Here is a 25,523-nt window from a genome sequence, read left to right as displayed (position 1 = left end):
GGGCGGTATATAAATCATTTGTGTTTTTGTTGTTATTATCTAAGTAAGTGTATATACGCCAAGTCCTGATAACGCTCTGCTAAAGATGTGAAGCCTCACCCGCCCCAAAAAATTCAGGGGAGGGGGGTGCTTTTTTCTGAGGGCCTTTTGTCAATATTTCCAATGGAAATTTTGGTGACCACTGAAAAAATACACAGCAAATCATTTTTTTATGGGAAATCTGGCGGAACAGTGAAAAAATAACTCCTATGAAATCTTAAGACAAGGTTTTAATACAATCTATTGCATGACACAACTCGGAGGATTTTTTCTTTTTTTAAATTTCCATTGGAAAAATTTGGCAATTTGAGGAAGCACTGAAAAAAAAACCCCTGTGAAATTTTTTGAAAGAGTGAGCAGTATATTTACTAACCCTGCATTCTGCTCTCCCCAGGCATGCCCTTGGACCCCCTCCCTGCCACCCAGTCCTCCCACAAAGCAAGAGCATTTGAAAAGCCTGCTTAAGGCTTCCCAGGCGGGTCAGTGCTGGTCAAGGAGGCCTCTGCTGCAGCTAAGAGCAAAAGGCTCTGCCTTGGAAGAGCAGCCAGAGGTGCTGTCCTGAGTCACAGTAGTCATCTTAGACTGTGCAGGATGGATCTTTATCAAAAAAACAGCTCGGCGAGGCTCACAGGCCTGGCAGATTAGCTTAGAGTTGGTGTTTCACTTATTGCCAGAGAAAGCTGCTTTGGTTATGGGACTCCCTTTGTGGGGTTTCCATTAGCGCACTGAAGGGGTTTGGCGGGAGGTGGAAGCATCCTATTGCACAATATGACCTTTGGTCACAGTTCAACTGACCGGCACTTCCCCTGCCACCCAGCCAAACCTGTTCAGCATTTAGGATGGGTGGGCAAGTACAGTTGTCTGGGTCAATAGGGTCTACCACCACCCTTTTATTCCCAGGCAGTGTCTCTGGACCAGGTAGGTGGAAATAGACAGCAAGTTGAAGGTCATTTTTTGGTTTTGAATGTTCCCAGGAGCTTGGGCATAAACTTCCCCATCTTCTTGTCTTTGGCATCTGCGTCACATTCCTCTTCACCCTGTTCGTCCTTCTTGCAGAAGACCTCAAAACGGCTGTAGACCCGCTTCTCTTTCCGCATGCTCTCCATCCTTTTCAGGAGGGAATCCCTGTCCTCAGAAGGCTCCCTCTGAATTAGCCTCTTATGGCTGCCAAAGCTCTCTGACCGGCTGATTACTGTGCTGCTTTTCTCTTCGCTTTTGTTGTCCAAACTGGTGGTGGACTTGGACAGCTCAGGGTTGCCAGCAACTGGAAGATGCCTAGCCAGCTCTGCTCGGTTCTTCTGACTATTGGCAGAAATTTGTTCCAGAATTACCTTTGTGTCATCACGGAGGTTACTACTGTAGAGGACATTGGCAGTCGATGTCGGAAACCGAGGTGGATTCCCTTTAAGGACAGATGATGAAGTCAGCTTTGGAGATTTCTCCTCCTCTGTGATTTCTTGATAATCACCCTTGGACAATCGCTTGAGGAGGCCCACACTCTGCTTGTCTGACTTCCAGCTTTCAGAGACAGTTTCTTCTTCAGACTTCTTCTCACCTTTGGGGCTTAACAGCTGCTTTAGCCTTAGTGACCCTTTCCTGAAAAACTCTCTGGGGCTCTGCTCTTGCTTGCAACATTCTTCCTCCAATTTACTGAGTGAGTTGTCCAAGTCCTGGTTCTTTGAGGAGCCCTCAGGCTTTGATATCACACCAGTCTCTGTTTGTACTGGTTTTGTAAATTCCGCAACAGCTGGGTTCTGAACTTCTCCTTTGAATGACGGTTTCTCCTTCTTTTCTGGAAGAGCAAGTTTCTGAGTTTCTCCCACAAAGATGAGGCTCTCCTTCTCTGGAAGACTGGGTTTGTTGTCTATTGGATAAAATCGAGAAGATAACTTGTCCATTTTACTGCTAATCTGTGCTATAGTGTCCTTACTAAGGGCATCCGTGAGTTGGCTGGATGAAGGGGACACTCCAAACTGTGCATCGGACTCGGTGTGCAGCTTATAACTCAAGGTGTCTTTGGAGTCCAGTACCCTGCTCTCCAAAATCTTATACTGCACCGATTTGGTACATTTCTTCTCTGCGTTCTGGGATTCCTCCTGGAGAAATGTTGACATGGCCTTCGAGTGACTGACTGTGGTACCCTCTGAGTCTTTGCCTGCCGTCTTGTACTTTTCTAGCAGCTCAGCTACTTTGGAGGTTGTGGAAGTTTTGACCGTTTCATGATCTCTCGTGATCTCGCTGGACGTCTGCTCTTTCTGGAGCACCTGAACTTTCTCAGCTGATGTGCTTTGCTGGTCCAGCTTGGCAGTACTAAAAATAAGGGAAGACCTAAGTCGTGAGCTCCTCTGGATCAGGGGGTTTATCCTGCTCCTGAACGGGTCCTGCTTCAAGACAGAGGGCTCCTCGCCTGCTTTGTCAGCCCCAGCTATTTCTTTGGCACTGTTAAACGGCAGCGAGGGTTTGAAAGAGGGAAGGAGGTCACTCGGGTACCTGGTGAGAGGCTCTGCAAGACTCGGCCCCTCGCTGAAGGCCTCCGATTCCATTGGCGTTGGGAGTCCCTCTTCTCCTGAGTCTGACTGACACCCGCTCAGGTACGAGGATATCCTCCAGTTGCGCAAACCTGCCCTGTTCTCTTGCGTTTTCTTGTCATGATCAGCACCCTGATCTTGCTCGTGCAGAAACAGCCTTTGTTCCAGGCTCTGCTTCTGGGTAGGGGACGTCTGGCACATGAACTTCTGCCCCATGTTTTGCCGTTTCAGAGGCGGTAGCCCCAGAAGGCCGTTTCCGGCTGGATTCACTTGGTCAGAGCCATGTCTCACTTCCTTGGAAGAATTAGAAGGCACATAATCCAGCCGCAATGGGAAGTTCTCATGAGGGAAATTGGATTCCAGTTCTGGGCACCTTAAGGCATCTGTATAATCCTCCAATTCACCGAACCCTGTTCTGCCACCTCGGATTCTTTCAAAGAGTCCCTGAGGCCTGTTTGCTCCGTGAGGATGTTCAAACTTGTACTGATAGAACTGGTCCTTCTGAAAATGGCTTGATTGGATTTTAAATTCATCCAGATTGTTCATGAACATCTGTCTGGAATATTGCTTTGAAGCAGAGAAGTTCTCAAAGGTTCCCTCTGCAAAGCTATGCCTTTTAAATGAATCCATCTCCAGTTGCTTGGAGTGGAGAAAACCCCGGAAAGGATCCATTTGGGCATTTTCCATTTCCATCTTTTTGGAGTACATTCTCATTGCTGAACCCTCCATGGTGTGGCGCAACAGGTCATCTCTTCTGAAAGAAGACAAGAAGTATCTGTCTGGATCCACTCTGTCCACAAATGGGGAGAATAGGTTGTCTTCTCTAGGGAACAGCAGGTGAGGTTTCTTCGGGAATAAGGGCATATTGTTGCCAAAAGGTGCCAAGCCATAGGGTGCTATGAGGCTTTCTGCCTTCATCAAGACATTGGCAGGAGGAACCAAAGGGTCTGACTGTGCAAAAAGAATGCGGAATTCCTCATCAAAGCTGGCTACCAACTCTCCCTGGAAGATATGAGCGATGCTTCGGTGGATCTTCTCAAACGACCACATAAAGCTGCAAAAAAGCAGATAAGAGCATGTGAAGTTACTGCCGCCTGTGGGATCTCTGCCTGCAGCGTTGCATGTGAGCCTCTTACAGGCAGTCCCTGCTTGTTTTGCATGTGTCATCGGGGCCTTGTGGGATCTTGCCATCTAGGCAGCAGACCTGCGCTCTGGTGGACCGTAGTGCAAGAACGCACACTCTCGAGCCTGCCTTGTTCTGAGTGAGCCCATCGGTCCAGCAAGCAAGGGCAATAGTGTCTACTCAGACTGGCTGCAGCTCTCCGGGGTCTCGGGCAGAGGACCTTCCTGTCACCTAAAGCCTTGTCCTTTTAACTGGAGACGCTGCCCAGGATTGAGCACAGAGCTTTCTGCATGCAGATGAGAAGCTCTGACCCTGAGGAACAGCCTCTCCTCGCCCCTTCTGAGGGGTGCAACCTGGGCATAAATAGTTTAATGCTCTTTTTACAGCAGGAGTCCATCACCCTCCTCCTCACTGCACAGGCCTAAAGCCCTGGGGCAGGAATTCAGTAGGATCCACAGGGGAGGCTCCTTTGGGCGCACACACGCACATCCTGTCCTAAGTTCCCCTCCTCTTGGGTGCATGCTTTCTTCCCCCTTCCACTGCTGCCCTTGTGGGTACCTTAGCCGTAGTATGTTGTAGCAGTGAGGGTGCAAATCTGCTGCAGTCCCCTTGCTCTCCTCTTCCCTCACCTGTAGCTGCCGCTCAGCACCACCATGCAATCCACCAGCAGGAACTTCTCCTTCACGTGCCCCTTGAATGACATCCCCGTGCGACAGTAGTAGGTAGGGCCAGATACTGTTCGCACCCTCAGGAACTGCAAAGCAACACAGATATCAAGCAGGACAATTCCAAAAGGCAACAAAGACTTTCCTCTTCAACCGGCCAGCTGGCTAGCCAACATTCAGGGCCCTTTGTTTTCTTCATGGTCTCTTCTCCCAGGAAAACCACCTACTCCTACTGGCTGGCTTCTCCCTGAGCCTTCTCGCATGGCACCCCTGCACTCCTAATTTTTTCCCTGGATTTCATGCCCAGTTCAAGGGGGCTGGGTTAAATTTATCTTTTATTTGCCAAGAAATACCCATGCCAATTAGCCTGTGTATGAAAATGAGTGAATGATTGTATCTAAGCCATGTAACTTAAAAAAAAGAGTTGATGATGATAACAACAACAGCAGCGCTTATATACCATTAGTGCCTCACCCAGAGAAGTGAACAAGTTAGTGATGTTATTATCCCCACCATGCAGCTGGGGCTGAGAGGAGTGGCTTATTCAAGGCCACCTACTAAGCTCATGGCAGTAGTGGGATTCAAACCGGCAGAGTGCTGATTCGCAGCCAAACCACTTAAGCCCTGAGCTACAGATGTGAAAAGGAGCCAGGTGGAGAGAGGGTGTGATGAGGGGAGAACTTAAATGCAAAGGTTTGGGGGAGTCTGTGAGCTTTCATCTTGGGCGAGTGCTGGGAGGGGCACCGGAACGCTCGAGAAGACCAATCTGTCTGCGGGCTGGCAGGTCACACTCTGTACTGGAGAATAAAGGCCAAGTAAGCTCTTCCAGTAGAGTTTCATTGTACTAAGAAATGTCCTCCTTTCCCAGGGATTGCTTTTTCTTATCGTCAACTCACTCTTCTTGTAAAACCTTGCCATAGTTTTGCAAAGGCTGAAACTGCTGGCCTGAACCCCCTGGACACAGTGGAACTTGCTTCTGAATAAACATGCAAAGAGCTGAGCTGAGGGCACTGTGGTCACTCAGTGGGAGACTGAGGAGGTCAGTCATGTCTTGTTCTTCTGGACTTGTGGAGTCAGCGGCCCTTTGCATATTTGTACACAGAGGGGTCTCTCGTGTCCGGGGAGGCTCTGCTGAGCTTCTCCGGGCATAGAAGTCCTTGGCAGCTCCAGGGCATGTCAAAGCAGGTGAGGTTAAAACACTGCTAGACAAGACAGTCTGGAAAATGGAGGCCTGCTTAGGCTCAGCTGGGGATTGCAAGGCCTGCCCAGATCTGCAGGGCCCAGGGGACAGCAAGCGTTCCCAGCCCCACGGTGCCTCCCTGCCCCACTGTTGGATGCACTTCCAGTCACACCCCACGACACTCACTTCCACGTAGTTCAGGTTCACTCTGCACTTGGCCGCCATGTCGAGAAAGAGCTGGGCGTTCATCTCATCCAGCAGGATATAGACGGGAACTCTGCGCGCAGCTGCGTCCAGCACCTCACTCAGCAGGTCCACATCCGTGAAGACGTCCATCACGATGGCCACAACCTGAGAAGAAAAGCAAATGACAGGAGCACGCTCCAGAGGCATCTCGACTCTGCCTTTCCAACTCAAGGCCAGCTTCCCCTGGAACGTTGTCTTATGAGAGGGCTTAGCTGACCCTCACTATCATTGCTGCCCAGGGAGCCAGCAGCGACAGCACCCCAAATGCACTTGGCCATTCTGGGGCCATGTGTGGGTCTCCCACTGAAGTTGCTGGGGTTGTACGTCCGATTGTGTCTCCCGCTTGCCCCAAAGGAGAGCCTCATGCAGACTCTGGTATCCAGGCCCATGTCCAGTCCGTACCCTGACCCTGCACCATATGCTGGATGTGGGCTCCCCCCCCCCCCGTTTTATGATGCCCAAATACTAAAAAAAAAAGGGGGGGCTGTCTGCTCTTCTGCTCCCTGCCTGTTCTCCGCTGCAGCAGGGGCCAAGAAGAAACGGACGCCTCAACCCTGCTGAGCTGGAAGGGCCAGAGCAGCCTTTGGAACAGCCCTGCAGCCGCAGGCAGGGCCCAGCCTGCCCCACACCAGCTCCCCAGACCCTGCAAGCGTTTGTGCAGCACTCCCCGTTTCTGGCTTCTCCGCTGCTGCTCCCCTCCAGCCACTGAAGCCAGGCATATTGATGGCCTTCCCCTGTACCGAGGCTTTGGCAGCAGCCGTGCCCAGTTAAGGAGCCTCTGCCAGCAGCACCAGCCTGGACTCGGGGGCACAGGCAGGCCCTGGAAGGGGCACAGCAGTGCTGCCCCTCCCCCCCTTCCTTGCCCACGGCTGACACTCATGCAGGGAAGCAGGAGGGAGTGGCCGCCCTTTTCAAGGCCATCAAGCGGGAGACCCTCCCCATCCTTCTGTGATGGACGGGGCCCCATCATTACGAATATCTGGCCAGGGACGCTCATTTCGCCCATGTGGAAGATGATGAAAAGTCCTGAAGGTGGAATCTGTTTGCAATTTTTTATTGTGTGCAAAGTGCTAGCCTGTTGTTTTTACTTCTTATACACCCTTACTATGGTGACTAAGAGGTGTGTGAACTTTGAATAAAAGGAGTAAGAGAGAAAGAGACATTGGGGGACATAACGGGGGGGGGGAATCAGGAAGGAACTCAAAAATGCTGATAATTATGCTGCCATTCCAATATGATAAATTTCTAAGGGCGCATTTTCTAGAACCCATTTAATTATGCTGGAGAATACACTCGGCTGAGAGTGTCTCCTCTTCTAGCTGGACCGGTTTACGTAAGACCTTAATGTAAGCAAGCCACTGCTGCGGCCAAGCAATTGCACCTGATGACTGCACCCCCACAAAAGAGCAAGGCGACACTTTTTACACCCGTGATTTCATTGTTTTATTTATTTATAGTCCACTTTTCTCACTGAGATCCGAGGCAGATTACACTGTGTAAGTGACAATATAATATAATCAACAGCTAGGACTTCCATTGAGCAAAGCACAATAATGAACAACAGTTGGGACATTCAGTGAAAGAGATGCACTAGGGTATGGCAGCAGAAAGTTTGAAAATGAGCATAAAGCCAAGCACAGAGGTGAAAACTTTCTGAAACAAACCGTTACTAATTTTCATGGCACATTTATCGTCGTGGAAACTCCCTAGAAGGCACATGTCTACACCAGCAGACAGAACCCAGCCGAGCAGCATATAGTCCCCGTCCCTACCAACGCATCTTTCTGAGCTGCTGCTCCTTATGACACAGCCCTCTAATCTGGGCAGAAAGCCCTCCCGAGTAATTCGGTCTTGCATAGTTTGCAGAAAGCCAGGAGAGAAGGGAGCTTCCCTGTCCCCAGTCAGGCCATTCCACTAGGTGGGGGCCGCTGCAGAGGGAGCACGCGTCCGTCACATGCGGCTCTTCTCCTGAAACACAGGACTCAACAAGGCTTACAAACATCAAAGGCATATAAAATCCAAGATAAGTAAATAATCACTTATAATTCTAATACGTCAAAACGTCCCGTTCACAACCCCCCCCCCCGTTAACCACAAAATTCAAAACTGAAGGAACTCTCTACCAGCAGGCAACCACCCACAGAGGGAAAAATCAGTTATGAATCACAAAAATTACAAAAGGGGGGGGCACTGAAAGCACCGAAAATGTGACAATCTGCAGGCTAAGGCAAGAAGCACCCTCTCTGCTCCCAGTCCCAGGTGTTCAGAGCATCTCTAAGCAGGGGTGGGGAAGCAGCTCTGAAGGCAGGAGGAGGAGCTGGCAACTCACAGGCCATGGAGGCATGCACAGGCGGAGGCCCCCTGCATTCAGATACTTGTTTTTGGCTGATCAAGGGTGTTCAGGAGAGGCTGCAACAAAAGGGGTGCAGACGGAGCCACAAGGCCTCCCCCCAAAGGAGGCACAAAAAGAGATCCAAAACATTGCCACTCCTTCGAGGAATCGGGATCCTCCTCCTCAGATCCGAGAAGCTCTCCTAGAATCAGAGGCTCCCAAAGTTCTTCCAGGCCCCAAAACCCAGGGGAGGTGGGTCGATAAATTACCAGTCCCCCCTCCTCCTCCTGCAGGTATATTTCACTCATCTATAGCTCACAGGAAGCACCATGTTGCCCCCCTCCTCTGCACTGTCAGTGGAGAAGGGGAAGGGAAGGGGAAAAGGAGGATCCAGGTAATTTATCAACCCACTGACTTGACGTCCATACCTGGACAGGCTTTGGAACATTCCTCAATATAGGAAAAGGTATGTGCTGGTAATCAGGGACTCCCTACTGAGAGAGGTAGAGGGTAAAGTGTGCTGACCAGACTTGTCATCTTGAGAGGTATGCTGTCTACTAGGTGCACACATCCAGGATGTGACAGAAAGAGTAGGAAGACTTCTCCAACCCACAGATTATTATCTCTTCTTCCTGATACATGTGGGAACAAATGATATTGCCCAGCACAGTCCAGAGCGCATTAAAAGAGACTATGTGGCTCTGGGTAAAAAGGTTAAGGACCTGAGAGCACAGGTTGTGTTTTCATCAGTTCTTCCCGTCATAGGCTGTGGTTTAGGAGAGGAAAGAAGAATGCTGAAAATAAATAACTGGCTACGTAGATGGTGTCACCAGGAGCAGCTTGGTTTTTTGGACCATGGCTTACTCTTCTGAGATGAAGCTCTTCTATTGAGAGATGGTTTGCACCTCACAAGGGTAGAAAAAATGTCTTTGGTAAAAGCCTTGCAAACCTAATGAGGGATTTAAACTAAATCTTGTAGGGGAGCGAGACAAAAATTCAAAACCTATAACTGGAGAAGGGAACACTGAAGACCTGCAGGGAGTGGAACATATGCTAGGAAACATTAACTCACAGGTAAGCACAGAAACAAAAAGTTCAGGGCATATAACTCATGGCTTCCAATGTCTATACACTAATGCACAGAGTATGGGAAACAAGCAGGAGGAACTTGAAGTCCTAATACAGGAAGGGGACTATGATATAATAGGCATTACCGAGACGTGGTGGAATGACACTCATAATTGGAATACTAGGATTGAGGGATCCAACTTGTTCAAAAGGGACAGACAAGTAAGGAAGAGGGGAGGAGTAGCAGTATATGTAAAGGAAGCATATATTTGTGAGGAAATACATATATCTGAGCATGGAAATTCCGCTGAGAGTCTCTGGGTAAAAATAAAAGGAATAAGAAATAATAGTGATACTACGGTGGGGGTCTGCTATACACCACCAAGCCAAGCAGAAGACTTGGATGAGAAACTCCTAGAACAAAGTTCACAAAGACACGGGACACAGTGGTCATGGGACATTTCAATTACTCGGTTATCTGTTGGAACAGTCTAACTCTGCTAAAAACGAAAGGTCAAATAAAGTCCTGACTTGTCTTACTGACAACTTCATTTTTCAGAAAGTGGAGAGGGAAACAAGGGGTTCTGCTATCTTGGACTTGATTCTCACCAACAGGGAAAGAACTGGTTGACGAGGTGAAAGTAAGTGGGCCCCCTGGGTAGCAGCGACCATGTAATTTTGGAATTTACAGTCTTGGGGAAGGGAAAAGCTCTACATTGTCAGACATATAGGTTGGACTTCAGGAAAGCAAATTTTAACAAAGCTATGCTGGGTAGAATCCCGAGGTCAGAAATACTTAAGGAGAAGGGAGTTCAAGAGGGGTGGGAGTTTCTTAAAAGCGAAAAATAGAAAGCACAATCACAAACAATTCCTATGAGAAGGAAAAATGTGAGGAGCTTAAAGAAGCCAAGAAGCCAAGGTAAACAGCTTTCTAATGAACTGAGAAATAAAAAAGACTCATTTAGGAAATGGGCCTTATAACCAAGGATGAATATAAACAAATAACCAATGCTTGTATAGAGAGTGTTAGAAAAGCTAAAGCTCAGTATGAGCGTAGGCTAGCAAGAGATGCTAAAAACAACAAAAAAGGGTTCTTTGCTTATGTTCAAAGTAAGAAAAAGAGCAAGGACATGGTAGGCCCATTGCAGGGACAGGGAAGTGAAATTGTCACAGGTGATGAAGAGAGGGAAGAACGGCCCAATTCCACCTTTTCCTCAGTCTTCTCCGGCAAGGGAGATGGTGCTCAACATGGCGATAACAGAACACGATGGGGGAAGGGAATTACAGCCTAGGATAGAGTACGTAAACACCTAGTTTCTTTAAATGGAACTGGGTCCTCAGGCCAGATGAATTGCTCCCAAGGGTACTAAAAGAACTTGCAGATGTAATTTCTGAGCCTCTGTCTGTTATTTTTGAGAATTCTTGGAGATCAGGTGAGGTGCCGGAAGATTGGAGGTGGGCAAATGTTCTCCCCATCTTCAAGAAGGGGGAAAAGGAGGATCCAGGTAACTACCAACCTGTCAGCTTGACCACCTATACCTGGAAAAGTCTTAGAACAAGTCATCAGTCAGTCCTTCAGCATTTAGAAAGGATGGCTGTGATTACTAAGAGCCAGCATGGGTTTCTCAAGAACAAGTCATGTCAGACTAACCTTATCTCTTTTTTTGATAAAGTTACTACCTTGCTCGATCAGGGAATGCTGTAGACATAGCTTATCTCGATTTCAGTAAGGCTTTTGATATGGTTCCACATAATATCCTTGTGGACAAGCTGGTAAAATGTGGTTTGGATCCTATTAGTATTCGGTGGATCTGTAACTGGTTGACAGATTGCACCCAAAGAGTGCTAGTTAATGGCTAGAATGTATAAGGGGGCGTCAAATGTATGTTGGAAATGTGCTAAACAAGAAGGGCCATTTTTTCATATGTGGTGGACATGTAAGAAAGCAAAGAGTTTTTGGTTGCACATACAATTATCGATTCAGAAGATTTTGAAGATTTCAGCTGAAACCAGAGACTTTTCTGTTGGGAATAATGGACAGCCAGTTGGGAAAAAGTTGTAGAACACTGTTTTTATACTTTATTACAGCAGCAAGAGTACTTTATGCACAAAAGTGGAAAACTACAACATTGCCTACAGTGGGGGATTGGTGGCCAAAAGTTTGGGAGTTTGCGTTAATGGCAAACCTCACTGCATTAATTAGAGAAAGGACATTAGTTAACTTCTTGACTGAATGGAAACCGTTAATAGACTTTTTTGCATGAAATGGATAACAAGGATTTGATGACATCTGGATTTATGGATTAAGAAACAGGAACAATAGAAAAAAGAGGGGTTTTGTGACTAACTTAGAATAAGTGGGACTCTAGAAATGATATATACTTGTTGCGGAGAAAATCGGAACTCAACTTGTAGTGTAATTTAGGGGCTTTTTGTTTTCTTTTTTCCTCTTAATAGTGTGTTATGTTTAGAATTGTGTGTTTTTTCTTGTTCTCTATGTTGTTTATTGTGTTGTGGTGTGTAGTTTATAGTTAAAGAAAATTTTAAAACAAAAATGGTTCCTCATCCTCTTGGAAAAGAGTGACAAGTGGAGTTCCTCGGATCAGTCCTGGGACCCATTCTGTTCAACATTTTTATAAATTTAGATGAAGGAATAGAGGGAATCCCTATTAAATTTGCAAATGATATACTAAGTTGGGAAGGGTGGCAAAAAGGTCAAAGACAGAGTAAGGATGCAGGACGATCTTGACAGTCTGGAAAACTGGGCTAAAACAAATAAAATGAATTTCAACAGAGATAAATGCAAAGTTCTGCATTTAGGCAGGAAAAATCAAATGCATAATTATAGGATGGAGGAGACTTGTCTTGACAGTAGTATGTGCGAAAAGGATCTAGGGGTCTTAGTAGACCATACACTGAACATGAACCAGCGGTGTGATATGGAAGCTAAAAAGGCAAATGCAATTTTGGGCTGTATCAACAGAAGCATGGTGTCCAGATCACAAGAAGTGATGGTGTCACTCTACTCTGCTCTGGTTAGACCTCACCTAGAGTCTTGTGTTCAGTTTTGGGCACCACAATTTAAGGAGGATATAGAGAAGCTGGAACGCGTCCAGAGGAGGGTAACAAAGTTGTTTTCCATTGCCCTAGAAGGTTGGACCAGAACCAATGGCTTGAAATGAAATCAAAACAGCTTTCAGCGAAAGATTAGGAAGAACTTCCTGACTGTTCAAGAGGTCCCTCAGTGGAACAGGCTTCCTCGGGAGGTGGTGGGCTCTCCTTCTTTGGAGGTTTTTAAGCAGAGGCTAGATGGCCACCTGACACCAATGCTGATTCTGTGAGCCTGGGCAGATCGTGAGGGGGAGGGCAGAAGGGGTTACATCAGTGCTTGGTTTTCATGGCCCTTTTTACATGCCCAGGGTAATGCTGATCACCACCTTGGGGTCAGGTAGCAATTTTCCAAAGGCCAGTTTGGCTGGGGATCCGGGAGGTGTTTCACCATCTTCTGGAGCAGGAGTCACTGGGTGGTCGGGGGGGAGGTAGTTGTGAAGTTCCTGCATTGTGCAGTGGGTTGGACTAGATTCCCCTGAAGGTCCCTTCCAACCCTATGATTCTAAATCATCACTCAGTCCTTAAGCATTTAGAAAGGACAGCTGTGATTACTAAAGGCCACCACATGTTCCTCAAGAACAAGCCATGTCAGACTAACCTCATCTCCTTTTTTGAGAGTTACTACTTTGGTGGATCGGGAATGCTGTGGACATAATTTATCTCAACTTTGGTGAGGCTTTTGATAACGTTCCACATGATATTCTTGTTGACCGATCGGTAAAATATGGTTTGGATCATACGACTGTTAGGTGGATCTGTAACCGGATGATAGATTGCACCCACAGAGTGCTTGTTAATGGTTCCTCATCCTCTTGGAGAGGAGTGACAAGCGGAGTGCCTCTGGGCTCTGTGCTGTTCAACATCTTCATACTTGATTTGGATGAAGGAATTGAGGGGATGCTCATTACTTTTGTAGATAATACTAAATTGGGAGGGGTAGCAAGCACAGTATAAAGTACAGAATAAAGATTCAAGGTGATCTTGACAGTCTGGAAAACTGGGCTACGAGTAACAAAATGAATTCCAACAGAGAGAAATATAAAATTCTCCATTTAGGTAGGGGAAAAAATCAAAGGCGCATTTATAAGATGGGGGAGACCTGTCTTGGCAGTAGTTTATGTGAAAAGGATCTAGGGTTCTTAGTAGATCATATGCCGAACATGAGTCAGCAATGTGATGCTGTAGCTAAAAAGGCAAATGTGATTTTAGGCTGTTATCAACAGAAGTATAGTGTCCAGATCACATGAGGTGATGGGATCATTTATTTTGCTCTGGTTAGACCTCATTTGGAGTACTGTGCACAGTTTTGGGCACCACAGTTTAAAAAAGATTGCAGCAAACTTGAACATGTCCAAAGGAGGGCAATGGAGATGGTGATAGTTCCAGGGACCAAGTCTCATGAGGAAAGGTTGAAGGAGCTGGGTATGTTCAGCCTAGAGAGGAGGCGACTGAGAGATGATATGATAGCCCTCTTCAAGTAAAGTTGTTTTCTGTTGGCTCAGCGGGTCAGACCAGAACAATTGGGTTAAAATTAAATCAAAAGATTTTTCAGCTAAACGTTAAGAACTTCCTGACCGTTAGAGCAGTTCCTTGGTGGAACAGGCTTCTTTGGAAGGTGGTGGGTTCTCCCTCCTTGGACGTATTTAAGAAGAGGCTACATGGTCATCTGACCGCTGTGATGATTCTCTGACTTAATATGAATGTACACAGATCAGGCGAGGGAGGGCATGGAGGAGCTGGCGCTGAGCTCTCATGGCCCTTTCTTGCATGCCCAGGGGGATAATTGCCACTCTGGGGTCTGGAAGGAATTTTTCTCCAGGCCAGATTAGCCAGGGATCCTGGAGGGGTTTTTTTTTTGCCTTCCTCTGGGCAACAGCAGCAGTCACTGGCGGGGGGGGGGGAGATTGGGTGGAGCTACCTGTGAATCTCTTGCATTGAGCTGGGGGTTGGACTAGATGAGCTTTGGGGTTACTTCCAGCTCTGTGTTTCTGTTTCCTGCTCTGGTTGGGGAGGAAATACCTTGTTCAGGTCCAATCCTCTGCTAGGCTTCCTCGGGAGAACAATTTCCCCTGCCTTCTTGGGAGTTATATCAGGTCTAAAATTTGCTACAAAGATCTCCACAGATTTTTCTCCAAAACCCTACAATAAGAGCAACACCAGGGTTTTTCATCAACTAAATCATATCCCCTCCATAACGCCATTCCTCGTTCCCTTTGACCAGACCCTTCAGGAGGGAACAGGCATGCCTGGAGACTGGGAGACGAGGCACGATCTCGATTCCTAACCAGCTCTATTCTCTTCCTTTTGCCGTGCTGAAGGTGCTCATGTGCTGACGGTTCTGTCATACTACTATCTATAACTAAGCCTAACCCTATACCGTAAGTCAAACTGAGAGAAAACTAAGGCGAGAGCCTTTGGTGCCAGTGAAAATCTCAGGAAGCACTAAGGAAATCAGGGAGGCAGCAACAGACACCCCTCGCCCCACTTGGGGGCCAATTGCCACAAAAGGATTTCTCTTTTTCCAGACTGCATCAGAAATGCTTTAATCAAAAATTGGGATAGATGTAATAATAATCTTGGGTTTAATTATTCCCCATTGCAATGACGGAATTACTCACAAGAAGTTCAAAGAATGTTACAGGTTGGAAACTTTGATTTGTGGTTTAGAAGTGGCCTCTTGAAGTTCACAGATGTTCAAAACAGATGTTTCTGGCATTTGAGGAGATGACAAAGAAGACTGCTTCAGAAAGCCAGAGGAGTTAGCCATGTTAGTCTGTAGTAGCAAAATCTAAAAGAGTCCAGTAGCACCTTTAAGACTAACCAACTTTACTGTAGCATAAGCTTTCAAGAATCACAGTTCTCTTCGTCAGATGCGATGCATCTGATGAAGAGAACTGTGATTCTCGAAAGCTTATGCTACAGTAGAGTTGGTTAGTCTTAAAGGTGCTACTGGACTCTTTTCGATTTTGCTTCAGAAAGAATCCCCTAATTTCAACATTTTCAGTTGAGGCGTGGAATTCAATCCATTGTTGTGTATTTATAGGGAATAGAGGTATGGGGCCATACAACCCACGATGAGTGGAATCTCCAAGCTCAGAAGCGAACAAGATTTGTTAGCCATACTGTATAGATTTTGGAATTCAATATCCAAAATTCTACGTTTAATCATTTGATAGGGACTCGAGAACAGGGGCATAAACAGTGAGTCCAGAGATACACCCATGGTAGTGATTTTTTTCCCTTGATGCCAGCTAGCCAACTGGACATTTCAGACTCTGAGAACATTTGGTGAGTAAGGCTAGAGAAGTCAGATGTAGCCAATATTTAACAGTCATAAGCTGCTCTCTGGTTTTAACAAAATTTAGACCAGTTTTTATACAGAGGGCAGCATATGGAACACAAGGAGGCATGCCCAGAATTTTCCACACAAATTTAGACTGGAGACACATTCCAGAGAACAGTTGAATGCAGTAATCCATATCGGTGTACCATATAATAATTACAGATTCACTTTAGCATTAAAAAGCTTTAATGAAGCTGGGACAAACTGATTGCCTCTATCATACAAAAACAAGTTATGGCCAAAGCACTAATCTTGGACATATTTACTGCTGACTTGTGTTGAATGGTCCATGAGGCATTGTACTGAAAATGTAGGCCTAACTATTTGATATGTTTAACCTGTTCTATTTCTTTACTATCTATTATCCAATTAAATAATTTCCAAGTTTTTGAAAAAAAAAGGAGAATTTTGGATTTCCCATAATTCAATTGTAATTTATTAGTTGAAAAATATGCAAAGCATCGATTCAGCAACCATTTCAAGCCCACCCTGGAACCCGAGACTAATACCGTATCGTCCGCATATAATAAGAGGGGTACATGAATAGAGCCAAGTTTAGGGCTGTGGCAGTCGACTCCAGCTAAGTTCGGGGCAGGATCATTAAGAAAGAGATTAAATAAAAGGGGGCTAAAATACAGTCCTGCTTAACTCCTTTATTAGAGGGAACAATCTAGTCCAACCCCCCGCCCAATGCAGGAACATCCTAAAGCATTCTTCCCGACAAGGATTCGCCCAGCCCCTCCTTGAAGACTGCCAATGAGGGGGGAACCCACCACGTCCCCAGGCAGCCGGTTCCACTGCGGGATTATTTTTAACGTGAAGAAGTTTCCCCTGATGTCCGGCCGGCACCTTCCCTCCTGCAGTTTAAGCCCATTGGCCACGTTGGTCCATCGCAACTGGAGGAGCACAACATCCCCCTTCCCAGCCAGCAGCATTTCCATCTTGTCTGGGATCAAACTCAACTTGTTCGCTTTCATCCACCTGACCGCAGCTGTCAGGCAGCAGCATAACATCTTCTACCGCATCGCCAGGGGATGTGGACCGCGGGAGAGGGAGCTGGGTGTCATCTGCACAGTGGTGACATCCAGTCCCTGTCTAGGAATGAGTTCTCCTAAAAGGCTACAGATGGATCCAGGAGGAGCAGCAAAGAGCCATGAGATTTGTTCACACTCAGACAGAGGCCATCAGCTAAAGCTACCAGAGCTACTTCCGTCCTATACCCCAACTTGAAATGAGACTGAAAAGGGTCTCGAGCACTGAAGTTATTCGGGAAAGCCTGGAGTTGTTCTGCTCCAGCATTGCCAATCACTTTACGCAGAAAGAGCAGGTTAGAGCCTGGGCAGTAATTAGGCAATATATTACAGCTGGCGTTCGGATCAGAACATATTTGTGCTGTTTTGTCAGCAACAGGCTTTGAAAAGGTGTCATGGTTAAGTGATTGTTCCTGAGACAATAAAGGTTGAGATTTATGAGTAAAAAAATGTTGAGATACCTTAAACAACTGGGATGGTCATGAACTAGCCAACGCAATGGTTGCAAAGAAATAACTTTTCTTTGCCACTATCACCACTGCTTCATTGATCTTCCAATGGACTCTATAGCATGTGCTATCAGACTCAGTATTAGTTTTCTGCTAGTGACTTTCTAAATGTCTTCCAGCCCTGTTTAGAGCCAGTTTGGTGTAGTGGTTAAGAGTGTGGGACTCTAATTCTGGAGAACCAGGTTTGATTCCCCACTCCTCCATTTGAAGCCAGCTGGGTGACCTTGGGTTAGTCACAGCTCTCTTAAAGCTCTCTCAGCCCCACCCACCTCACAGGCTAATTGTTGTGGGGATAATAACAACACACTTTGTAAACCGCTCTGAGTGAGTGTTAAGTTGTCCTGAAGGGCAGTATGTACATTGAATGTTATTGTTGTCACTGTCACCCCGCCCCATGCAGGGCAGGCTTCTGGCCCAAGGGTGGAAGAGGTAGATGTGCAACAATCTTGTCAATAGCTCCCAGGACCTTCACTTTCCATGCTTCCACCACAGCCTCAACAGACCATGTTTTGGGGAGCATTTTGGAATCCAGATGGATCCATGAGCCTTAGGGTTGCCAGGTCTCTACAGGCTCCCAGCAGGAGGGTGGGGCCCCCAGTACTTTCTGGAGGCAAATTCTTTGCATATGTGCTCCTGGCCATGGCGCAAATGTGTCATTTCCAGAAGTGGTATCATAGCTGTGGCTGCAGGAGCGCTCCCGTGCTTTGCATGGGGCAGAACTGGCCTGTTTGGGGCCAAAATCAGCCCCCACGAAACGCAGGAGCACTCCCCACGGGAGTTTGCCTACCACTGGTGGGCACCTGGGAACCCTAATGAGGTTCCATTGGTGGACCGTTTTAATAGACCTTTTTGCAAGGTGTTGGGGACACATACACCTTTGCTTTCAATAGATAATGTTCAGACTGAATCTCCAGTCCCAAAAGAAGATCTTCTTCCCTCAAAGGCTCAGTGCAAAAGATTACGTCCAAGGTGTGGCCTCCTTCATGTGTGGGGCCAGTCACTATTTGAGAGAGGCCCAGAGGTCAGTGAAACTATACATTCCCGGGCAGGCCCTGATGCGGCGCATTCAGCCTGGATGTTGAAGTCAGAGCAGTCACTCTAGGTGTCTCCAGCACCACATCCGCGAGCCCCTCCACCAACTCAGGAAGGGTGCTGCTCACTGATGAACTAGGTGGATGGTAAACAAGTAGAATACCTAATCGATTCTTACTTCCCAACATAAGGAGCACACAGTCAATGCCAGCTATAGTTTGTACCAGGAGTCTGTGGAAGTCAAAGGACTAGAAACCCCTCCTCCCCAGCCACCTGTGTGGTGTTTAGCGGTCACAGCTGGGGAAAACAGACCTTTCCCTCAGTCCCAAAAGCCACCTCTGCTGCAGTGACTCCCCCCGCCCCCCGCCCCCCCAACAGCCACCTCTGCTATGGCTCGTGTGATGGAAAGCCATGTGATTGGACAAGTCCCTCGAATGGTAAGAGGGGATGATGTCGCCTGGGAAAGAACCCCAAAGAGAAGCCTCCTCTAGCACTGTGACACTGAGGGATCTCTGTCTTTTGGTGCTACACCTCTGAAGATGCCAGCCACAGCTGCTGGCGAAACGTCAGGAACTAAAACGCCAAGACCACGGCCATACAGCCCGGAAAATCCACAACCACCTTCGACAATACTCCTCTAGCATTCTCCATCCATTAGGTGGACCCCGAAGCAGAGAGAGACAAATTCCAAGCCTTTCCAGAAACTCCATACAGAAGCAGGCTGTTTAGCACATGGGGCAACATACCTCAGCAGATGGGTGGGGGAGGAGACAGGATCTTTGTTTCGACTGATGGTGCTGGAAATCAAAGACCTGCCCTCTGCTCAAGAAGGGGACTTTAGACTCGGGCAATCCTACTCCCTCTCAAAAGCTGGACAGAAGCGCAGGTTCTTCCCTGGCCACCTCCTAGACCTACAAGTAGGACCATCACGAAGTCGCAGAGGGGGAAACCTGTTCAGCGTCGCCAATGTCTGCAATGGCTGGACTCTGCCTACCGACATCCCACGTCCACGCCTAGTGGCTCACCTGCTGCGCGGCACGGATCATCCTCCGGGCCTCCTCCTTGATGCTGGGGTTATCTGGGGGTGGAGGCTGTACCAGAGTCGTCACCTCAGTCCCCCGGAAGCCAAAGACCATCGGCCAGCCAAGATCCAGCTCTGGGACAGCGAGGTCAGAGTTCATGGGCCAGTAAGTGCCAGAAGAGCCGTCGGCGTCTGTGTCCCCAGGGCCAGAGTCCGTGCTGCCGCCACCCTCCTGACTGGCATACTGAGGCTTCTGCAGGTGCTGGACGATATGTTCCACTTCTGAGGCACAGAGGAAATCCGGGACTTCCTCCTTGGCCAGGAAGCGATGGTAGCTCTCCTCACCTTCCTCAGCCAGCTTGTCCAGGGCCAGGCGGTAGTATTCCTTGTAGTGGGGTGGAAGGTAGTTGGGGTCCAGGGGATTATCCCCCTGTGAGGAACTCTGTGACCGGCGAGCCATATTGGCAGAGGATGCTGAGGAAACAAGAGGAAACCAAGTGACGTAAGAATGCAAAGAGCCACACATAATAGGAGGCCCCCCCGCCCCCCCCCCAATGCATCAATGCTTGGGAAACTGAGCGACTCTCTCACCCTGCAGGGATTCCTACACACGCATTCCAGACAGGGGAGGTTTAGGGGCCGAATTCTCACACCACTTGTTTGCTGCTCTGTGGCCGTAACAGTGTATTCCTCGCTTCCTCGTACTGTGCCTGGAGTTTCACTTGTAGCCCCTCCCCCCCTCCGCTATGACCCCTGTCCACCCCCACAAGCAAGGGGTGCCTGGAGGGCATCTCCCAGGGCTCCTGGAAGGATCCTAACAGGCACCTCCTTTTGGGTACCAGCCTGTCCTCACTGGCCCTCCACAAATGGTTTTCAAGAGCGGGGGGGGGGGCAGCGTTCTCTCCACAGACCTTTCCTGGAAACCCGCCCCCCCCCCCACTGATGACCAGTTCAGCAGCTCTCCTGTGGCACTTATGTGAATGACACACAGTGTGCAAAGGTCAAAGAAGGATTGGAGCGGAGCAGCTCAGAGTCCACTCTGTGCAGGCAGGAGAAACGCAACGGGGTCCCAACAGCTCCGGATTGCTTGTCCCTTGCCACGGGGTCAGTCCTCACACAGAGCACTCCTGGGGGGCAGATGTGGTATCAGGGGCATGACACTGGCGAGGGCAGTACACGTCTCCTGGATGGACCAAGAGGCTAGCCATCAAGACCCTAAGGAACCGAGCTGACCGGCTGCTCATGCTGCTCCTGGTGCGATGGGGTCAGCCACCGCACGCCCCAGTCTGGCCCCAACGTAATCCCACCCAGTGACTGCACTCTCTTCCGTGGCCAAAAAAGCTTATTTGCTGCCACCGTTGAGGACAGAGGAGTTGGCAGGACAGTCCGCTCAGCTTCGTACCATCAACAGCAACCAGATCCAAGATTTTATTCAACAGATGCAGCTATTTGTGATAGACACTCCTACAGAATTTATAGGGAGGTATGGAAAGCAACTGGTATAAATCTACCGAAATCCTCCATCTCTTCTATAATAATAATAATAAAAAAGCTGCCTCAGGCACAAAGCCATTTGCTTCCTGAGCAGCTCGAGTTGCCAGAACAACAGAGGGTCCCTGGACCAGTGCCGGCTTGGTCCCCCTCAGATGGTGCTCTGCCTTCTCCCAACAACCTCCCTCATTTCATCTGCAGAAACTCACTGGACACATGCTGGGCTTCTCAGTGCATGAAGTTACTCCTTTCCTCTGGTGCGCAGCGCCTGACCCGCCCACAGCTGCCCGTGCACATGCCCCGCTGAAGGTGTCTTCTGCCAGGAATGCTGCGTGCGCATATTCATGGGTGTACAACGGAACACGTGACTTGCCAATCTCGTACAAGCGCTGGTGTCATGTTCAGGCTAAGAGCCGAGCCACACCCAGCTGGAGACAGAGTGTTATGGCTCCACTGACGGGTGAACCAGGAAGCCCCCTCTGGGTCCAATCTCTCCTCCCCCAGGAACGCAGTGGGTGGCCTCAGGCCAGCAGCTCTAGATTAGACCTCCAGATTACACTCCACTGCCACACGTGGAGCGGTTCAGAAATAAGATTCAGAAACGGCAGATGCTGCAGAATGCCACAGCCAGCGTGGTAATGGCAGATAAGATCACATTATACCAGGGCTAAAATAATCACAGTTTCTGCCTGTATGGTTCTGGGACAAAATCTAGGTGCTCGCTCTGGCCTATACAACCATCCATGGCCTCCAGAGAACATCTTCCCCCAGCACGGCACCCCTACCCCCACTGAAATTACGGCCAGCCGGCAAGCGCCTACTGAGGATCCCCAGGCTGGCCTGGGCACATATGGCAGGATGTCACCGTCGATGCCCGGTGGGCCCTCCTGCCCCCTAAGCCTGGACTGGCCTGTCTTTGCAGGCGTTCTGCCAAGGAGTGAAACCCTTTTTATGCTTCCCGGCTCTTTACTTCTATTCACAGCTGTTCTACTGGATTGCATCTGGTTTTAGCTACTATAGAAATATACATTGTTTTTAAGGCTCATCGGTTTCATTTTTGTACTAATTAAAGGTAGAATTATCAGGATGTTTTAATTCTGTGGCACGCAGCCTTGGCATTTTTGAAGAGCCACTGACAGCTCGTTCTCAGTTTCAGGCCCATCCGCATCACGGGCACAGTGAAACTGGCCTACTTTAAAGAGGTGTTGTAAGGATTACTGAGAGGGAGCTTGGAACCCTTGGGAGGTGCAGCAGCCATGCTAAGGCATATGATCCCCCCTGCCCTCTGGGGGCCTGCCCCTCACTTGTCAAGCGGCCCATAGGTTACAAAGCAGGGGCAGATCTGTTGAGGTGGGGGGTGTCTCTGGACTCTCGGTTCCGTCAAAGTGTTCCTGGCTTCATTTGGGGGAACAGGGAAAGTCCTGGGCAGAGGGGGGAGCCTTTTGCTCCCCCCTGGAGGGCTCCCTCTCGCTGCATCTTCTTCGCGTAACAGCCTCCCACACAGAAGCAGTTGGGCTGTGGGTGTGACTTTGGGCAGATGCCAAAGGCCACAGGGAAATTGCACAAAGGAATGTATCCGAGGCAGAGAGGAAGCAGGTGTGCCTCTTCCAGCTGTCGAGGCACGCCCAGCTGGTGAGGTGTCCAGGGAGGGGGAGGAGAGGCTTGAGGAATCCTGGCTGGCCTACAATCAGGAGCAGACCTGGGGCTGGCTGGCTTCCAGGCCTGGGCTGCTAGGAAGGACCCAATCGCCAGAATGTGGACAGAAATCTGAGAGGCCGGCGCTCAGCACCTGGACTTTATTTCACCCACAGCAGGAACTTCACGTGCCCCAAATTTTGCATCTCCACTAGGGGTGTGCAAGCCAAAAACTTTCGGCTAAAGCCGAAAGCCGAAAGCTGAAAGAAGAATCTCTTTCGAATAAGCCGAAAGCCGAAACGGCCAGCCGTTTCGGCTTTCGGCTTTCTTTCGGCTTTCGGCTTTTTCAATGGGAAAATGCCTCCATCTTCCCGGACGTCTGGGGGAGGCATTTTCCCACCGAATCAGCCCAAAATTGGTGGGGACCTTCCTCTAACCCCTCTCTAAAAACCCTCCAAGTTTCAGACCGATTGGACTTTGGGGGGCCATGTTATGGCCCCCCAAAGCAGGTCCCCCTATCCTCCCATAAGAAAGCGAAGGAGCAGCATATTGTTAGCATGCTGCTGCTCATCTTCTTCATTATTTCCTATGGGGAAAAAATGAAGGAGCAGGCTTCCTTTGCCAGGGGTGGCATTTTGCATGCAAAATGCCCCCCAACCCTCAGGGGCCCTTCTCCCACCCCTCCTCCCACCCCCCACCAAGGCTCAGCCTGCTCCCACTTGGGGGGGGCATTTCATGGCCTCCCCAAGTAGGTCCTCTCAGCCCCTAAAGTCCACCCCTTACAGCCCCACACAAACCCAATTCCCCCCCAGCTGCCACACACAGACCCAAATCCCCACATTAGCCCCTCACAGACCCAAATCCACCCCCACCTGCCCCACACCCATAACCCCAGGAACAGGCTGGCAAAGGCCAGCCCTCTCCCTTTGTTCCCTATGCTGGGAACTTCTAAACTCTCTTTCCCTGGGCAATTCTGCACAGCCCAGGGGTGCCACAATGGTGGGCACACTTCTGAGTGCCAGCTGGTCCCTGTGAAAGAGCACCTGAACCACAGACACCCTCCCTCAAATTCCCCCACCACCTACAGAGATGGCTGGCCAGCCAGCCCCATTGTTCCCTATGATGGGAACCAACTGCACAACAAAGAATAAAACACGAACAACACAAAATAAAGTTTTTTAAAAATTATTTTCTCCCTTGTCCAAGGCCACCTGCTGATCTCATGGCAGTGGGGCGGCGGGGGGGGGGGATTCAAACCAGCAGAGTGCTGATCTGCAGCCGAACCACTTAACCACTGAGCTACAGCAGCTCTAGTTAGTTTTTACAAGAGCTTGGACATCTTTTCTAGAGGATACAATTCTGTGGTGAGGAAGATGCAATTTTCCCTGCAAGAAATGGCAGAGTTTGCTGCTAAGAAAATTGCAACCCCCCACCCCCCATAACCAGGACACACACATTAATTGTGGCGGACTCTGCAGCAAGAGCCTGGCCAGGCTTCACAACACGCAACACAGCCTGAGCTGTATGTGTCCCATTTATCAGCGTTGATGTTTCTTTATCCTCTGGACCTGGGCACTGCCATCACCGTAGCACTTAAGCAAGCACGCTCTCCCAGGCCTTTAGACGAGAGAGTGGTGAAAGCCAGCAAAGCCACCCCTTCCTGCGCAGCAATGCCCCTACCAGGGCACAGCCCTCTTATTTTGCAAAACTCAGACGGAAGGCTGCGTGCGCCTTCTCTGCAGCACAGAAAGGCCTCACCATAAATCTATTACAGTGTGCAACTCCCCCCCCCCCGCCACACTCCAATCTTTTTTTTTTTAAGGCACTTCCCTCTTCTTCCACAGCAGCAGCTGGTGTACATGTGAACCCATGGCTGGGTTCGCTTTGTGCAGATAAACCCTCCTTGCTTTTCTGTATCCCTCCCGTTTGAGGAAATAAGTCTTTAAATACTTTAACCATGTGAGGAAGACTGGGGGGAGGGGGCAGCTGTTCAGAGGAGGACTGGCCCTTTGGGCCACTGGACTTCTTCTGGTGGGCTGATGGCTGCTCCCCCACCTGAGCCAAGCGAGCCCAGTGGCAAGAAGGGCAGTGCCCGAGGCCCGCCTGGCACAGGGAAGACAACGCCCAAGGCCTGCTCAGTTGGATACTGGACCCCCCACCCCCCGCCTTCCACTAGGTGGCATTAACGTGATCTGCCTTTGAAGGTTTATGGTTCTCACTGGTTTGAAAGATTTTGACAGTCACCAATGAGACTCCAGTCATGGCGATTCCCTGAAAGACAAGCCTTGCTTGAATGGGCCGGAATGTTTCCCCAGCGCCTGCCTCTAGCATCTCCTACGACTGGGATCCGGGCTATTCCCGGAGGCTGCTGATCAGGGAGCACTGCTGGCGGCAGAGGCAATCCAAGTCTAACAGCACATAGCGCCGATCCCAGCTGAAGGCCCGCGAGGCTACGGGTGGTGGCAGACACCTCCTCACCCAGCAGAGCTTTCTTAGATTGGGTGGGCTTTCTGAGCCCAGATTCTGAGCCTGGGAGGATTAACATTTCATTTGCCACAGTGATGATATTACTGGATACTTAGCTGATAAAATCCTGCACATCTGATGTGACTTTGAAGAAAGGCAGAGGATCTGCCACCAGAGGTGTCAGGGGAACCTGCCTGTTCAGATGGTGTGGCTCCTTCGAAATTACTCTCTCAGTCTGAAGGAGGCAGGGCCCTTGGGAGTGTGAAACCATCAGTGGCAACCTGATCCTTGCCCTTCCTAGCTTGTTCAGTCCCTTGGCCGGGAGCCTCACTACTCCACAGATACACGGTTCTCCTCCAAGATACCTGGAAGAGGCAGCATTTTGCCTGCTACTGAAAAAGCCTCCCTCCACTAAGGTGGTCATGGCAAATAATAGGTCAAAATCACATCTGGGAGGGGGGAGCAACTCCAAGCATACCTGAGACTAACCCTTTCCAGTCTGTGTTCAGGCCTGGCTGGTTATGTGACAGAGATGGCTTTAGAGCCAAACTACAAGTGGCAAAGGCCACGGGGTCCATCCCACAGCCACAGTTTTAAGAGTTAGTTCTTTAAAAACTGCCACGAGGCGCTCATCCAAACGGTGTGCGTCGCACAGCAGCCTCAGGAGCCCTTGTCCTGCCTGTGCCCTTTCAGGGGCAGAAAC

The 25,523-nt window shown here is 49.1% G+C and overlaps 1 protein-coding gene across 2 annotated transcripts in view; it reads right to left on the bottom strand.

Moving 5' to 3' along the window:
* Window positions 1-251: 251 nt before the first annotated feature.
* Window positions 252-25,523, bottom strand: part of FAM83H (family with sequence similarity 83 member H) — a 53,971-nt gene continuing 28,699 nt past the window's right edge. Inside the window, exons 1-5 of one of the 2 annotated variants that reach the window (XM_054984709.1) lie at window positions 19,820-19,841; window positions 19,233-19,702; window positions 5,722-5,886; window positions 4,320-4,444; window positions 252-3,621 (exon numbers count right to left, since the gene is read on the bottom strand). In XM_054984709.1, coding sequence (XP_054840684.1) covers window positions 987-3,621; window positions 4,320-4,444; window positions 5,722-5,886; window positions 19,233-19,688 — 3,381 coding nt within the window. In that variant the 5' untranslated portion in view covers window positions 19,689-19,702; window positions 19,820-19,841 and the 3' untranslated portion in view covers window positions 252-986. Of the gene's footprint in view, window positions 3,622-4,319; window positions 4,445-5,721; window positions 5,887-19,232; window positions 19,703-19,819; window positions 19,842-25,523 lie in introns of those variants that run through there. The other variant, XM_054984708.1, reaches the window with a different exon arrangement.

This window comes from Eublepharis macularius, chromosome 7, assembly GCF_028583425.1.
Source record: "Eublepharis macularius isolate TG4126 chromosome 7, MPM_Emac_v1.0, whole genome shotgun sequence".
NCBI classification, from domain to species: Eukaryota; Metazoa; Chordata; class Lepidosauria; order Squamata; family Eublepharidae; genus Eublepharis; species Eublepharis macularius.
Note: the sequence above shows the minus strand (reverse complement) of the source record. Positions and strands in the feature narration are given on the sequence as shown.